Source organism: Balaenoptera physalus (assembly GCF_965194825.1).
Source record: "Balaenoptera physalus genome assembly, chromosome: 16".
Lineage (NCBI taxonomy): Eukaryota > Metazoa > Chordata > Mammalia > Artiodactyla > Balaenopteridae > Balaenoptera > Balaenoptera physalus.
The window spans coordinates 78,304,832-78,321,477 of NC_138898.1; the positions used below are offsets into that span (position 1 = coordinate 78,304,832).

The 16,646-nt window shown below is 43.7% G+C and overlaps 1 protein-coding gene and 1 pseudogene across 8 annotated transcripts in view; one reads left to right on the forward strand and one right to left on the reverse strand.

Annotated features, from left to right (window-relative positions):
* The window catches only part of TMEM248 (transmembrane protein 248), a 32,367-nt gene extending 26,437 nt beyond the window's left edge, over positions 1-5,930 (forward strand). For 3 of the 7 annotated variants that reach the window (XM_082432399.1, XM_082432400.1, XM_082432401.1), the window contains exons 5-6: positions 935-1,174; positions 1,206-1,453. In XM_082432399.1, coding sequence (XP_082288525.1) covers positions 935-1,174; positions 1,206-1,374 — 409 coding nt within the window. In that variant the 3' untranslated portion in view covers positions 1,375-1,453. The other 4 variants (XM_082432403.1, XM_082432398.1, XM_082432402.1 and 1 more) reach the window with 4 other exon arrangements.
* A 1,574-nt stretch (positions 5,931-7,504) lies between these two features.
* LOC309646265 (chromobox protein homolog 1 pseudogene) lies at positions 7,505-13,132 on the reverse strand (annotated as a pseudogene). The gene has a single exon. The product of its transcript is annotated as a chromobox protein homolog 1 pseudogene (transcript).
* Between the last annotated feature and the right edge of the window lie 3,514 nt (positions 13,133-16,646).

Genomic DNA, 16,646 nt, shown 5'->3' on the forward strand with positions numbered 1-16,646 from the left:
CTGTCTATAGGATGGTTTCAGTTTAATTTGGTTTTCTAAAGGTAAAACTTCTGCATAGAAGTATCAGAGGGTTAGTGTTTCGACAAAGTTGTGAAAGCATCTGGTTGCTGTGTGTAAGTTTTAGGTGGCCTTTCCTGTTGGTAGAAGAAGCCACAGGAAAGATGAATAAGAGCTGATCCTGTGACCATAATGACAATTAAGGCTCCTGAAAGATAAAGGTTTTGTTCATCTCCATTATCCAGGAAGAGTTATTTTTTAAATTGATAGTATAAATTGAGCCTTATTTTCTGTGATATAGTTACTGTTTCTGAAACTTTTGCTTCATGTTCTTTTTGAGCAGCTCTCAGTGTAACCGCTTTGCCTTTAAGGCTTTTCTTGCCTCTCCTTTCTCTGGAAAGGAGATAATGATCTATAATTACATGAAATATACAAGATGTAGCCTGTTTAAAAGAATCTTAGGGTGAATCCTTTTAAAATAATTATCCTGGGATTTATCTATTTTAGACATTTGGAGGTTTGTAGGACAAGTTAAGCATTATTTGCTGTTGGTTGTAATATCTGATAGAGAACCTTGTATGTAAAACTTCCAGTTGTGACTAAGAGTTTAGATAATTTGAGAAAATGGGCTTAAAAGGAGCGAGTCCTTCTCTGGCCACATCATATGCGAGAGGACATGGGTTGAATTCTGAAGGCAGAAGTCTAACACCCAGACTCCTAAGTGCTGGATGCCTATTTCTTATTCTTTACGTGTTTATTAATTTTTTTAAAAAATCACTGAACTAAAAATATAATGGTATTTATCTCAAGAAAATATGTTTCTTATTTCTCCCTTCTGCACGTGTGGCTCTGCTTGGTGCTATGCCAGCGCTGGTAGCTGAGACACAAGTAAATGTCTCAAGGCCACTGAGCATGTGTCTTGCCCCATCTTCTGCAGACAGCCGCCGCACTGTGCTCCTGACACCTACAGCAACGCCACGCTCTGGTACAAGATCTTCACAACTGCCAGAGACGCCAACACAAAATATGCTCAAGACTATAATCCTTTCTGGTGTTACAAGGGGGCCATTGGAAAAGTCTATCATGCTTTAAATCCCAAGCTTACAGTTATTGTTCCAGATGTAAGTGAGAACAGTCGTGTGTGTGTGTGTGTGTGTGTGTGTGTGTGTGTGTGTGTGTGTGTGTGTGTCCAGGAACTGTTAGAGCAGGCCCTGTGTACCTCCTTGGGTTAGCTTAGCCCCTGCCATTCTAGCTGTCCAGCTGGGTTGGGAGACCAGGTGGAGTGCTGGAGACTTGGAAGAACATGCCGCCCATTGGGTTAAGAAAATTGCTTCTGTTCTTTGTTTTCCGCTTTGTTCAACAGCAGTTATTTATTGAGCACTGCTGTGTGCCTAACCTGGGGCTACAGCAGAGGCTGGTTCAGTCTTACTCATCCACGCAGCCACTCAGTGAAGCGTATTTGGTTAGTGTCAGTCTGAGCAATAAATAGTTCAGAATTCAGAAAGGCAGAAGTCAATAGGAGGAGATGACTCTGGCTAGATATTGATGCCTGTGTAGGATTTTACTTTACAAGGAGGAAATGGGTGGAAGGCACTGTACTCTGGACTCGTGGGTGATTCGCTAGTTTAGTTTGCTGCTCAGACTTGAGCCCACTTTTAACAGACTGCACTGAATTTGTGTAAATCCTCTTTTCTTCTGTCCGTATGTGCCAGGTGGATCTTTCTTTTTGCCTGGTCCTTCTCTTTTCTTACGCCTCATTTTTATCAAGTTGTGGACAGTGGTGTGCCAGGGGCCTGCGGGAGCGAGCAGTGGGGATCAGGCTGTATGGTGGGCAGGGGCCAGGCTCCAGAAGGCCCTTTGTGCCTCGCTGAGGTGTTTAGACTTTCTCCTCGGACGAGGCCATCACTGCCTGAGTTTGGGCTCCAGGGAATTTGTAGAGCAGTGTGTCAGGAAGACTGGTCTGCCCACCTGATGCGTGTAAATGGGATGGCACCTGAGGCCTGGAGCTGTGAGAAGGAACAGGAGTGGGGGCCTGGCTGGGATCTCAACGACTGGCCGGGCCTGGTGGCTGATTGCCTGTGGGACATCAAGGAGGAGTGAGTCAAGGCCGGCCTCGGCGTTTCCAGCCAGGGGCTTGTCCACGTGGGGAAAGGCCCAGGAAGGATGCAGCCTCTCAGGGGAGGAGTTAGGAACACAGGCTTGGGCTGTCAGCCATGCAACCTGAGGGCTGTCAGAGCAAGAGGACGTAAAGAGAAGAGCAGGGGTTAAAGACTCTGGGGCCTTGTCAGGGGCGGGGAGATTCGGGCAGAGGACCGCCTTAGGAAGGGAGGGTACGGGTGGTGTCAGGAACACCCTGTCTTCACTTAACAAGCTCCAGCTTTAATAGTTTAACTCTCAATTCCCATGTGAGAATTGATAGTTGAGGCAAGTCTGGAGGTTGTGCACCCTGATTCCAGGAACCCAGCATTAAAATCTCTCAGTAACTCAGTGCAGATGTTTCTGGTTTATTCTCTTTGTTTAGGATGACCGCTCATTAATAAACTTGCATCTCATGCACACCAGTTACTTCCTCTTCGTGATGGTGATAACGATGTTTTGCTATGCGGTTATCAAAGGCAGACCCAGCAAACTGCGTCAGAGCAATCCTGAATTTTGTCCTGAGAAGGTGAGCAGTGGGTGGGGTCTGACCCAGCATTGCGCCAGAAAGTCCCAATTAGTCCTTATTCCATTTATTGTGGGTGATTCCTTTCCTCCGGAGAAATTAGCTCCTGTCTTTTTATCAGCAGTCGTCTCCCCTCAGCCTCAATTATGGTGTTGCATCTTCAACCATATACCCAGGCCTCAGCTGGGAAAAAAGTGTTCTCAAATCCCCACTGGCGAGTGGCTGACCCTGAGGGCTGCCTCCCCTCCAGTTCCACGAGCTTGAGAAGTCACCTTCCAGAATGCTCCTCCAGGTTTCCAGGCACTTAACGCTGTGTCGCAGCGCAGTGCTTCTGCAGGATCAGCTGCGTCTTGCAGAGACTCAGATTTCTGTTCGTTCCCTCCGTAGAAAATGAGGTCTGTTTTCTTAGGGGTTTAATAGTTCCCCTGACTGATAGGTGTGTGCGGTGTGGCTCCCTGGGTTTGGGATAGGGACCAGAACCTGGTAAGAGTGCTGGTGGGGCCGAGTTATCCAGGCTTTGCTGCGTGACTGGGTTGCCGTCTTGTTCTCTCCTAGGTGGCTTTGGCTGATGCCTAATCCCACAGCTGCCGTTCTCTGAGAGAGACTGAGAGAACCATAATCATTGCCTGCTGAACCCAGCCTGGGCCTGGACACTCTGTGAATACATTATCTTGCAATGTTGGGTTATTCCAGCCAAAGACATTTCAAGTGCCTGTAACTGATTTGTATATATTTATAAAAAATCTATTCAGAAATTGGTCCAATGATGCACGTGCTTCGCACCGGGCGCGGCCAGAACCCTTCAGCCTCACCTGCGGGCTTGGCGGGATGATCCTGAGTAGCGCCGGAGAGGCTTCGTGACCTCGCCGTCGGAGCAGGCCATGCTGTCTTTCCCAGGGTCCCAGAGGCGCTTCACTGCTGGTGGGGTTGAGGTTTGCTTTGGTTCTTGTTTCAGCCCGATCTGTACAGAATGTTCGAAACAGTCTGCACCTTTGATATGATATTGCATTTCCAAAGCCACCCCAATCCATTTTGTGGATTTTATGTGTCTGTGGCTTAATAATTATAGTAACAACAATAATACCTTTTTCTCCGTTTTGCTTGCAAGGAAACATACCTATCTTTCTAAGTTTTTTTTTTTTCCTTTGAAGAAAAAATAGTCACATTTTAATACTACTCTGATTAGGACAGATTTGTGCTTTTATCTTGAGTAAAAAGTTAAATATTTAAAAGTCACCTACATGGTAGAGATCTAAGTTTCATTTTCCACGTGGACAGCGAGGAATTTGGTCTTGTTCAAGTTGAGTTGGCACAGAATGTTCCGCTGTCTTTTTCCTCTCTGTGGTCCCTTCCCTCCATTGTAAAAGTTAAAACAGCTTCCTCGCTCAGAAGGGCTTAAAAATGAGGTGCACATGGCTCTAGAGTGAAAACAAGCTGTTCTCTTCCGGAATGCAGCTGACGGCATGGAAGGAGAGGGTGGTGAGCCGGTCTGATAGTTATGGTGGGGTTTCTTGTTTTCTTTGAAGAGGGAGTGGGTTTTCTTTCCTGGGTGTTTTTTGGTTTTTTTGCATTTATTTATATGCAGTTAACATTCTCAGAAGGAAATGGCAACTAGTAGTAGATCAGTAACATTAAGAAAACGATGCCTGTGAAATTGGAAGGAAAGCAATTCTGATTTCCCATTTATTGGGAAAACCAAAAGCATTTTTCTTTCCTATAACATTTTGATGATCTAATTCCTTTATCCCTGTTTTCCTTCCAAACCATCTTCATTTTAAAACAGTTGTGCATCATTTCCAGCCCTTTCTTGTTACTTGTATTCTTACCATTTTTCTTTTTCTTAATAGCTTTTTGCCTTAATAACTCATAGTCATTAATGATTTCTGTGTTCTCCCAAGCCATGTTATAGCAGAAGGGCAGTTAAAACCTTGGGGACGACTGTCAGCACTTCTTTCTCTTAACTCCAGGTCTGTATTCTGTTCTAAATTAGAACCAGCCCTGCAGTCTGAAATATATTGGCCTAGAACATTTTATCCCAGGCTTTTTTTTTTTTTTTTAATATCCAGGCATTCTTAAATGGAAAACATTTGTGGGCTTTTCCTGAAGGTTGTTATTAAAATAATCATCATAGTAACTTGATATGTTAATATTCCTTTTTTTCCTTTTAGTATGTTTCAAGCGCAATAATCATACTTGTCTATCCAGTTTTTTTATGATATGAGTTGCTTACATGATGCATGGCTAACCGGTTAATTTAGTTTTCTCTTTAGAAACCTTGAGACAAGATTGAGAAAGAGCCATTTGGCTTGGCCTTTAGAAACATCAGTATCACTAAGACCAACAGATTTTAGAGGAAGCTGCTACTGAATTAATAAAATCCCAATGAAGTAGAGTTACAGGAAGAGATTTAGAACTGGCAGAGTAATATAAAAGGAAGACAGGTGAAAAAAGTCAGTTTCACTGGTTTGTTCAGTCCAGCTTGTTGCTAACATTAATGGCCCTTGTTTTAGTCACAGGGACTGGCTGGCATCTGTAGCCAGGGGAGCAGGGACACTGTTAGGCATGAGGAAAGGAAGTGCCAAAAACGCCTGGATGGTATGACTTGTCATGAGGCCAGGTCACTCACTTTAAAAATCCAGCATTCTCCCTCGCAGGTGATTCTCAGAGATCTTCCGGAAACCCAGCGTCAGCCAGGTGTACAAAGGGAGGAGGGGAGCCCGTGGGGCCTGGGTCCACTGACCCTCAGCAAGTCCAGAGGACCTGTTGCTGTCTGGGCACTAGCAGACAAGGCCTCGTCCTCTGCTGTCTCTTGCTGGGGGGCCTCACTGTCACAGACAGGGCCTGCCTGCCGTTCAGGGTGACCCCGTGCAGGGACACTGGCTCATCCTCAGGCATCTTGGACCAGAGTCCAATGAAAGGTCAGCAACTTACTATTAAAATGGTTGTTTCAGATCATATTGATCTCTTTCCTTTTTCCTTTTGTCCTTTCACTGTATGACTTGAATCAGTTTTGATTCTATCTGTAAGTTTTTCTCGTCATTAGGAACCTGCCACTTCGGTTGCGTTTTCTTTGGCAGTAGGTAGGGATTCAGCATCCTAGTTTTTCAACCCTCCTGCAGGCACTGTGGGTTTCGAGGGCCAGCGGATCCATTTCACTTACCTTGCTGCATGATGGTCAGTAGCTGATCTGTTACGGCATTCACTCCCAGATTAATTTTCTGTGTTTGAAATATGTGCATATGTGCTTTCCAGAATAAAAAATCTGAATTTGCTGTGTCTCCATTTCCTTCTGTCTGATGGGTGTTTTCTAAGGGAAGAGCACGTGTGGTAAGTAATTGGGGGTGTTTTGTAAGCTGTTCTTTCCAAGTGTCTCCCGTCGTCAGGATGAGGGGCAGGCAGTGGTGTCCTTCTAGGTCTCACCAGGCACACGGGTCTTCTCCCTGAGAGTACAAGCTCGCAGAGCTGACTCAACTCTTGCCCGGAAGGAGGACGTAATGCAGAGTGGGAGGAGCATTTGCATGGGGACGGGAGTTTAAAGACAGACACCCTTCTTGCTTATACACACGCCCTCCGTGTGCACTCAGCCCGAGTCTCCAGAAGCCGGCTCTGACTTCCCGGTACAGAGCTCCTGCATGGGCCAGGCCCCTTTTGCCAGGAAATGCATCCTCCGCATTTGTAAAGGGCAGTCAGTCATGTTCACTAATGTGAATTCTTCCCTTTCCCAGTGGGCAGGGGCTCTGGCTCTTCCCTCCCTCGCTGTCCAGCAGGGCCCGGGCGGTGGGGGCCAGCCTCTGGGTGCTCTGTGGGACGGGACACCTCAACGGGCTTTTGCTTCTGCCTCCTTCGCCTCGTCCTGCCTTCTCTAGTGCGTGGAACGCTGCTCCCTCCTCGGACTCGGAGGTTTGTGTGTGGTGTTTCCGTCACGATGCAGAAGCCCTTGGAGAATAAGAGCTGGCATCTTCCTTCCCTACCATGTGTAAAATCTGACATGGACCCAGCCCACAAGTCCAACGGGAGATGGTGCTTTGTAAGCACCTCTTGGTCCTGGTGGGCACGCTGTGCCTGAAGGTCCTCGGACGCGCCCACTGTCCTTTCAGATTTCAAGAGAAGCGGAGTGAATGCACAGACCCGAGGTGCGCTGTGGAGTCCAGTCCAGCTCATTGTGAACTCATTTGCCGTCTCGAACAAACTCTCTCTGGCCGTCTGTGAGAGCCCATCTTTTTTTTTTTGTCTCTGAAGACCCCAGACTCCTTATAGCGTGCTAGTTGTTGATGATGGATGAACTAGAGTGGTTTGACCATTGCAGGAACAGATGGCAGGTTGATTGATTGATAGTGCTTTGTCCGGGGGTGAAGGGGGTTAACTTTTGCTTTTAAGGTTATTCACCCTCTTTACTCCAAACTCTTGCTCACTCAATAACGATAGTTTCTGGGGTTCTTCATATGTGCCATCATCTAGGAGCTAGAGGCACAGCAGCACACAGACAAAATGCCTGCCCTCTGGGTACTTCCTTCCGGTGGGGGAGACAGTCCATACACACAATATTTACAATCTCATGGCAGCCAGTGATGAGGTAAAGAGGGTTACCTGGATGAGGAGGATGGCTGTGACACCTCAGCTGCGGTGGTCGCAGCAGCCATCTTGAAAGAGGTGTGCTTTGAAGGCACACGCAAAGGGGGGAATTCTGGTCTGGAGCCTTCCATGCAGAGGGCAGAGACTGTACTCCTGGGGCCCTGTCTAATTGCGGGGTGGAGGATGGGAGTCCTACAGGGCTTTGTCTTCCCACCTGAGGACCAGATTCCTCCAGGCTGCTGACGGGGGGCCCACACAGGCGTGGCAGGTCCAAACCCCGGCTCCAACTCCGACGGGCCACGTAACTTTGGCTGAGTGGCTTAACCTCTCTGAGCCTGTTTGCTCATCTGTAAAATAAGGATAACAACAGTACCCACTTGAATGCAGTGAGGATTGAGCAGGTTTTTTTGTTTTGTTTGGGTCATTTTTTGGCCACACCGTGTGGCTTGTGGGATCTTAGTTCCCTGACTGGAGATTGAACCCGGGCCCTCGACAGTGAAAGCACGGAGTCCTAACCACTGGACCGCCGGGGAATTCCCAGGAGCAGGTTAACAAAGCGCTTCAAACAGTGCCTGGCGCTCTGGAAACATTTATTTTAACAGTGTGTTGTGGAGGGTGTCCAAGAGCGAGGCTAGTGGGTCACCTCTGGTTACCTTCGGTAGATGAGAACTAACAAAGCAAAGAGATCTCCTCTAAGCTCTAGTCTTCCATCAACAGCGGTGTTGCCTTTGCAATGGGTTCCTGTCATTTGCTGAAGTATTTGAGAACTGTTGCCTGAAAAGGATGCGTTTATAACTGAAACAAATTTCATGAAATAAAAACCACCCTCACCACACATAACACGCATTGATATTTAAAATTTTTAGTTTCTTCTATTTAATTGAAAAACCGGGCTTAACCACGAAATTGATTGCATGGCCAACTTAAAGGCAGGCAGCCTGCAATTTCAAAAGCACTGTCCTAGTGCCAGCAATAATAGTGACCAGGTCATCGACAGATGGTAGCATATGGGGAGGCAAGAGAACACAGTGTTTAGGAGCTTGGGTTTAGGATTAGGAACCGGATTGTCTGGGTTCAAATTCTGTCACTGCCAACTTTTCTCTTGGGGATCCTTGGGCAAGTTTCATTTATACCTCTGCCACCATTTTTTTTCTTCCGTGAAAATAAGGATTAATAATAGCATTTACTTCCTAGGGTTCTTGTGAGGATTCAGTGAATCAAAATGTGTGGAGCCTATAGAGGATAAATGCTGGTTGTAGTTGTGGAGGCCCAGAGTCAGCCTGCTTACCTAGATCCCCTCCATGCAGGGGATCTGGTGGGGGTGTAGGGGCCAGCACTTGGGGGTCAGTTGGCGGAAACAGGACCAGAGCTGTGCCCACAAGCCCGGTCTGCTGTCCTATTCACATCCTCCCTACTTTGGTCCCTGGAAAAGTTAAAGGTTAATGGTGCAATTCCACCAGTGATCTGATCCATTGTACAGATTGAACTATGTGAAAGATGACGTTTCTCGTGACCTGTCTGATGGAAGCTGTAGAGACTAGGACGTAGCCCATCTGCAGTCGTGAGCACCCATTGATAAAGTGGGTACCTTGGGATGAGGCAGGGGAGTGATGTCGGAGGATGCAGGGATCAGTCTGCTGGTTACGTACTGAGTTCTGGTCCTGCAGGCTCAGCCCCAAAGCTGCATGACGCTGAGCCTTCCCTCCCCAGCAGAGCGAGGTCTGCTTTGAATGGAGAGCTTCACTTACAGAAGGCGGATTCACCCACTGGGGCTGTAGCTGGTAGGGTAGAGTCTGGATCCCAGGTGGATCCCAAGCTGTGTCCAAGGCTGAAAGGTTCAGTCATGCCTGGATATTTCTGGCAAAGTGTCGGGCAACTATAAAACAGGACAAAATTGTCTAAACCAGCCATTTCATGGCGCTGGAAGTTGACCAAAGGCAAGTAAATAAAAAAAATTGAGAAGCATCTATTTATGGAAAAACTGCTGAACTTGAGGAAAGAACACTGAATATTTTGTCTGGAGCTGCTTCCATTTCCCCCCCTCATCCCCAGCTTGTAGTGCTACCAGGGTGAAGGTGTCTCTAAAAACTAGCAGCTTCATTGTTGGGCTTGATCTGGAGGGAAAGGTGAAAGACCCGTGTGCAATGGCATTGTCTGTAAAAATAGCAAACTCAATAGGAAATGAATGGGGAAAGCCCACAACTTTGTTAGCCTGAGGCTGCAGTCCCACTTGGGGCAGGTGGCAGATCAGTGGACTCTAGAAATTTACCAAGCAACTCCTGGAAAAGAGAGAACCAGGGAGGTTCCACACATCCCTGGTTGAATGGGAGGCTGTGTGCACACACACGGGAGACCCAAGAAAGCTCAAGCTCTGTGGTGGAAAGTAAAAGCTGGGATAGGCTTGAAAACAGACTGAATTTTGAATAGGCTTCCCCACTCGCCCCCAGACCTATGAGCAAAGGGTGAAAGCCTTACTGGCTCGAGTGTTTGATCAGAACCTCAAACCAGTCATTGCTGGTCTCCTGTGCTATACAGATCCCAGGGGCAATCTCTCGGGAGTTTTTATTTTACAAAAAATAAAAACATAAATTAAACTGAGCACAGACATCATGGGCTACATACCATGGAGAAGATAGTTTCCACAGATTGAGTATAAGCGATTTACTAAAAGCAAAACAATAACATCAGCCTCGGGGGAAAATCAGAATCCACAGTTGCTACAATGTATTATCTAAAATGTCCACTTTGGGGGACTTCCCTGGTGGTGCAGTGGTGAAGACTTGCGCTCCCAAAGCAGCGGGTCCGGGTTCGATCCCTGGTTAGGGAACTAGATCCCACATGCATGCCGCAACTAAGAGTTTGCATGCTACAACTAAGGAGCCCACTTGCTGCAACTAAGACCCAGTGAGCTGCAACTAAGGAGCCCACGTGCTGCAACTAAGACCAGGCGCAACCAAATAAATAAATATTTAAAAAATAAACAAAACGTCATCAACAAAAAAGGAAAGTAAAATTAAAGATACAGTACCATTTACAACCACTTAAAAATGCTTAGGTATGACTCTAGCAAAAGCATATATAGAACATATATGCTGAAAACTATAATACACTGATAAAAGAAATCAAAGAAGACCTAAATAAATGGAGGGACATATCATGTTCATGGTTGGAAGACTCAACATAGTAAAGATGTCACTGCTTGCCAAATTAAAGGTATAATACAATTCCTATCAAAATCCTAGCAATGGTTTTTTTTGTAGAGATAGAAAAGATTATTCTATTTAATTTATAAATTTAATTTATAATTAATTTTTATAATTATATAAATTTATAATTTTTAAAATTTTATATTTTTTAATTTATAAATTAAAATTCATAAGGAAAGCCATAGGCCCTAGATATCTAAGGTAATCTTGGAAAAGAATAAAGAGTGAAATCACTCTACCCAAATAACCCTTACTATATAGCTACAGTAATGAAGACAATAGAGTATTGGTAGAAGGACAGATGCATAGGTCAATGAAATAGAGGAGCCCAAAAATAGACCCACACAAGTATGCTGCTGGATTTTTTAAATATAAATCTATAATTTTATTAAGACAAAAACTGACAGTGTTGGTACGAAGTTTACATTTAAAAGTTTTCACAGAAACCTAACACGTGCCTTTTACAATGGAGTTCTAGATGCAGGTCTAGATGATGTCAAGAACTGATAGATCTCATGAGTCATGACAGCATTTTGGGTTTTAGTTAATGCTTAGGATTTAAAAAAATTGTTTTGTTTTAAAGTGAACCACTGCCCCAGTGTGAAAATTTAATCTTCTCCTGAGACCAGGGCTTTTGAAATCATTCAACTCTTGAAGTGCTTCAGTGAACTTGTGCTGTCAGTGACTGAACCCTGCCACCAATGGTTTCAAAGTTCAAAAAACAGAGGCTCCAGGAGTTTTCCACCCTAAGAGCACCAGCCCTTGTCTTTCCCTAGTCTCCCACCTCCTATACCACCCTCTGCCCTTCCCCAAATACTTCAGCCAGTGGCTTGGATGGAGAACCTGATATTTATAACTTCATGACTGGAGAAGAAAGGGTCTTCTTGTCAATTTCAAGAATCAGCACCTCTAGGACAGAATGACCTGCCTGTGTGTACACTCCAATAAGACTTTTCCTCCTCAGCCAGTTTCCATCCCCCAGAATGGTAGCTTTGGTAACTTCGTAACTGGCTTAGTCCTTTGTTGGGAACAGCATTATGCTGAGTCAGGGAACACCTTGGCTTCTAAGTTTCAGGCATTCACAGCTTATAAACGGTCTCTCACAGTCCTCATTTAGGTTGCCAATGACATTTTTGAAAGGATAAAATATTCTGGACACAGAACCAAATCGTCATTAGTTGTTCTTTCCTTTGTTTCACCATTTACCCAATCAGGCCCTAGATTTTAACAAAAATGATCCTAATCCATCTCCCTTCTTTCTCCCCCCATCCCTCCCACCCCAAATAATACACCAGAAATAGCCAAAAACTACACACATGCTATGCTGTAAAAATGCAGAGTTACCACTATTGGGAAGAAGGCTGTGGGTTGTGGAGATGCTCTCTGAAGATCTACAGTATCTTTTGCTCTCCCACATCCCAGCCTGCAAGTTTTGTCCTATGTAGAAGGCCCTTTGCCTTTCTCAGTAAAGTTCAGAATGGGATGCCTTGAAACACTGACCCTCCTTCCCCTCCACTGGGATGGGTGTGCACACTATACAGCATGGAGCGGCTTTAAAGCACTTGGGCTGCTGTAGGGCACAGAAGCTATACTGGCTCTTCAAAGGACATCTTCTCAAGCCACCTCTATGGTGTCAAGACAAGTAGAACTCCTTTCCCCACTCGAAACCCACGGTCAGACATGACAAGGGCTGGTACTCAGGAGAGTTAATTCTTGTCATCTTTTTTGTCATCATCCTCCGAGGGGTAGGAATGCCACATCAGCCTTTCCTCATAGGAGGATATGACAACCTGTGGGCACTTGACATTGGCTTCCTTGGCAGGGCCCAGGTCAGCCTCATCAGTTTTTCCATTTCATCAGGAATATGAGTTCTCCACTGGAGTCTATAGCTCCAATAATCCACTCCAGTTCCCAACCCTGGGCAAAGCCTCATGGCTTTTCTGACTCTTCTTTCTTCTTTGGTTTGCTCTCCTCCCCCTTATCTTCCGAATCAGAATCAGCTTTGCGCTTGCCCCCTTCTGATTTGTCTGTCTCGTGTGCTGTTTCCTGTGACTGCAGGAACTCGGCGATGAGGTCGGGGCGATCCAGGTTTTCTTCTGGCTCCCACGTGTGGTCCTCATCTGAGAACCCCTTCCACTTCAGGAGGTACTCCACTTGGCCCTTTACCACTCGATGGTCGAGAACTTTTCCTACCACGTATTCTTCTTCTAGCACCTCCTCCACTTGCTTCTTGTTTTGTTTCTTCCCCATAGTGCCCGCCAGCTTTCTGGTATAAAGCGTGACTCTGCTCAGAGCAGCGCCCACGAGCCTGAGAAGAACCAGTGCCGCGCTACTGGCGCTTTTTTTTCTTTTTTTTTTGAGGAAAATAATTATTTAATAAGTAAACATGAAAACAATTCTTAAAAAGTCATGGCACAGGGGCTTCCCTGGTGGCGCAGTTGTTGAGAGTCTGCCTGCTAATGCAGGGGACACGGGTTCGAGCCCTGGTCTGGGAAGATCCCACATGCCGCGGAGCAACTAGGCACGTGAACCACAACTACTGAGCCTGCGCGTCTGGAGCCCGTGCTCCGCAACAAGAGAGGCCACGATAATGAGAGGCCCGCGCACCATGATGAAGAGTGGCCCCCGCTTGCCGCAACTAGAGAAAGACCTCGCACAGAAACGAAGACGCAACACAGCCAAAAAAAAAAAAAAAAAAAAAAAGTCATGGCACAGACACATGGTAAGTCATTTATAGCCATTTAGATAAGGTTCTTATTAGGAGTTTTAATAAGCTAGGAAAATGCTTACAATTTATTTATTTATTTTTGAATTTCTGAATTTATTATATTTTATTTAATTTTTATACAGCAGGTTCTTTCTTCTTTTTTTTCAGTAAAATTTTGCAATTTATATCATTCCTGTCCATTTCTTTTTTTTTGAATTTTATTTTATATATATATTTACACAGCAAGTTCTTAGTAGTTATCCATTTTATACATATTAGTGTATACATGTCAATCCCAATATCCCAATTCATCACAGCACCACCACCTCCCTCCACCGCTTTCCCCCCTTGGTGTCCATACGTTTGTTCTCTACATCTGTGTCTCTATTTCTGCCCTGCAAACAGGTTCATCTGTACCAGTTTTCTAGGTTCCACATATACGCATTAATATACGATATTCGTTTTTCTCTTTCTAACTTACTTCACTCTGTATGACAGTCTCTAGGTCCATCCACATCTCTACAAATGACCCAATTTTGTCCCTTTTTATGGCTGAGTAATATTCCATTGTATATATGTACCACATCTTCTTTATCCATTCATCTGTCGATGGGCATTTAGGTTGCTTCCATGACCTGGCTATTGTAAATAGTGCTGCAATGAACATCAGGGTGCATGTGTCTTTTTGAATGATGGCTTTCTCTGGGTATAGGCCCAGTAGTGGGATTGCTGGGTCATATGGTAATTCTATGTTTACTTTTTCAAGGAACCTCCATACTGTTCTCCATAATGGCTGTATCAATTTACACTCCCACCAACAGTGCAGAAAGGTGCCCTTTTCTCCACACATTCCCCAGCATTTATTGTTTCTAGATTTTTTGATGATGGTCATTCTGACCGGTGTGAGGTGATACCTCATTGTGGTTTTGATTTGCATTTCTCTAATGATCAGTCATGTTGAGCAGCTTTTCATGTGTTTGTTGGCCATCTGTATGTCTTCTTTGGAGAAATGTCTATTGAGGTCTTCTGCCCATTTTTGGATTGGGCTGTTTGTTTTTTAATATTGAGCTGCATGAGCTGTTTATATATTTTGGAGATAAATTCTTTGTCCCTTGATTCGTTTGCAAATATTTTCTCCCATTCTGAGGGTAGTTCTTCTCACCTTGTTTGTAGTTTCCTTTGCTTTGCAAAAGCTTTTCAGTTTCATTAGGTTACATTTGTTTATTTTTGTTTTTATTTCCATTACTCTAGGAGGTAGATCAAAAAAGATCTTGCTGTGATTTATGTCAAAGAGTGTTCTTCCTATGTTGTCCTCTAAGAGTTTTATAGTGTCCGGTCTTACATTTAGGTCTCTACTCCATTTTGAGTTTATTTTTATGTATGGTGTTAGGGAATGTTCTCATTTCATTCTTCTACATGTAGCTGTCCAGTTTTCCCAGAACCACTTATTGAAGAGACTGTCTTTTCTCCATTGTATATCCTTGCCTCCTTTGTCATAGATTAGTTGACCATAGGTGCGTGGGTTTATCTCTAGGCTTTCTATCCTGTTCCACTGATGTATATTTCCGTTTTTGTGCCAGTACCATATTGTCTTGATTACTGTAGCTTTATAGTATAGTCTGAAGTCAGTGAGTCTGACTCCTCCAGCTCCATTTTTTTCCCTCAAGACTGCTTTGGCTATTCGGGGTCTTTTGTGTCTCCATACAAATTTTCAGATTTTTTGTTCTAGTTCTGTAAAAAATGCCATTGGTAATTTGATAGGGATTGCATTGAATCTGTAGATTGCTTTAGGTAGTATAGTCATTTTCACAATATTCATTCTTCCAATCCAAGAACATGGTATATCTCTCCATCTGTTTGTGTCATCTTTGATTTCTTTCATCAGTGTCTTATAGTTTTCAGCATACAGGTCTTTTGTCTCCCTAGGGAGGTTTATTCCTAGGTATTTTATTCTTTTTGTTGCAATGGTGAATGAGATTGTTTCCTTAATTTCTCTCTCTGATCACTGTTGTTAGTGTATAGGAATGCAAGAGATTTCTGTGCATTAATTTTGTATCCTGCAACTTTACCAAATTCATTGATTAGCTCTAGTAGTTTTCTGGTGGCATCTTTAGGATTCTCTATGTATAGTATAATATCATCTGCAAACAATGACAGCTTTACTTCTGCTTTTCCAATTTGTATTCCTTTTATTTCTTTTTCTTCTCTGATTGCTGTGGCTAGAACTTCCAAAACTATGTTGAATAATAGTGGTGAGAGTGGACATCCTTGTCTTTTTCCTGATTGTAGAGGAAATGCTTTCAGTTTTTCACCATTGAGAATGATGTTTGCTGTGGGTTTGTCGTATATGGCCTTTATTATGTTGAGGTAGGTTCCCTCTATGCCCACTTTCTGGAGAGTTTTTATCATAAATGGGTGTTGAATTTTGTCAAAAGCTTTTTCTGCATCTATTGAGATGATCATATGGTTTTTATTCTTCAGTTTGTCAATATGGTGTATCACATTGATTGATTTGTGTATATTGAAGAATCCTTGCATCGCTGGGATGAATCCCACTTGATCATGGTGTATGATCCTTTTAATGTGTTGTTGGATTCTGTTTGCTAGTATTTTGTTGAGGATTCTTGCATCTATATTCATCAGTGATATCGGTGTGTAATTTTTTTTTGTAGTATCTTTGTCTGGTTTTCTTATCAGGGTGATGGTGGCCTCATAGAATGAGTTTGGGAGTGTTCCTTCCTCTGAAATTTTTTGGAAGAGTTTGAGAAGGATGGGTGTTAGCTCTTCTCTAAAGGTTTGATAGAATTCACCTGTGAAGCCTTCTGGTCCTGAACTTTTGTTTGTTGGAAGATTTTTAATCACAGTTTCAATTTCATTACTTGTGATTGGTCTGTTCATATTTTCTATTTCTTCCTGGTTCTGTCTTGGAAGGTTATACCTTTCTAAGAATTTGTCCATTTCTTCCAGGTTGTTCATTTTATTGGCATAAAGTTGCTTGTAGTAGTCTCTTAGGATGCTTTGTATTTCTGTGGTGTCTGTTGTAACTTCTCCTTTTTCATTTCTAATTTTATTGATTTGAGTCCTCTCCCTCTTTTTCTTGATGAGTCTGGCTAATGGTTTATCAATTTTGTTTATCTTCTCAAAGAACCAGCTTTTAGTTTTATTGATCTTTGCTATTGTTTTCTTTGTTTCTATTTCATTTATTTCTGCTCTGATCTTTATGATGTCTTTCCTTCTGCTCACTTTGGGTTTTGTTTGTTCTTCTTTCTGTAGTTCGTTTAGGTAGGTGTAAGGTTAGATAGTTTATTTGAGATGTTTCTTGTTTCTTGAGGTAGGCTTGTATAGCTATAACCTTCCCTCTTAGAACTGCTTTTGCTGCATCCCATAGGTTTTGGATCATCATGTTTTCATTGTCATTTTTCTCTAGGTAATTTTTAATTTCCTCTTTGGTTTCTTCAGTGATCTCTTGGTTATTTAGTAATGTAGTGTGTAGCCTCCATGT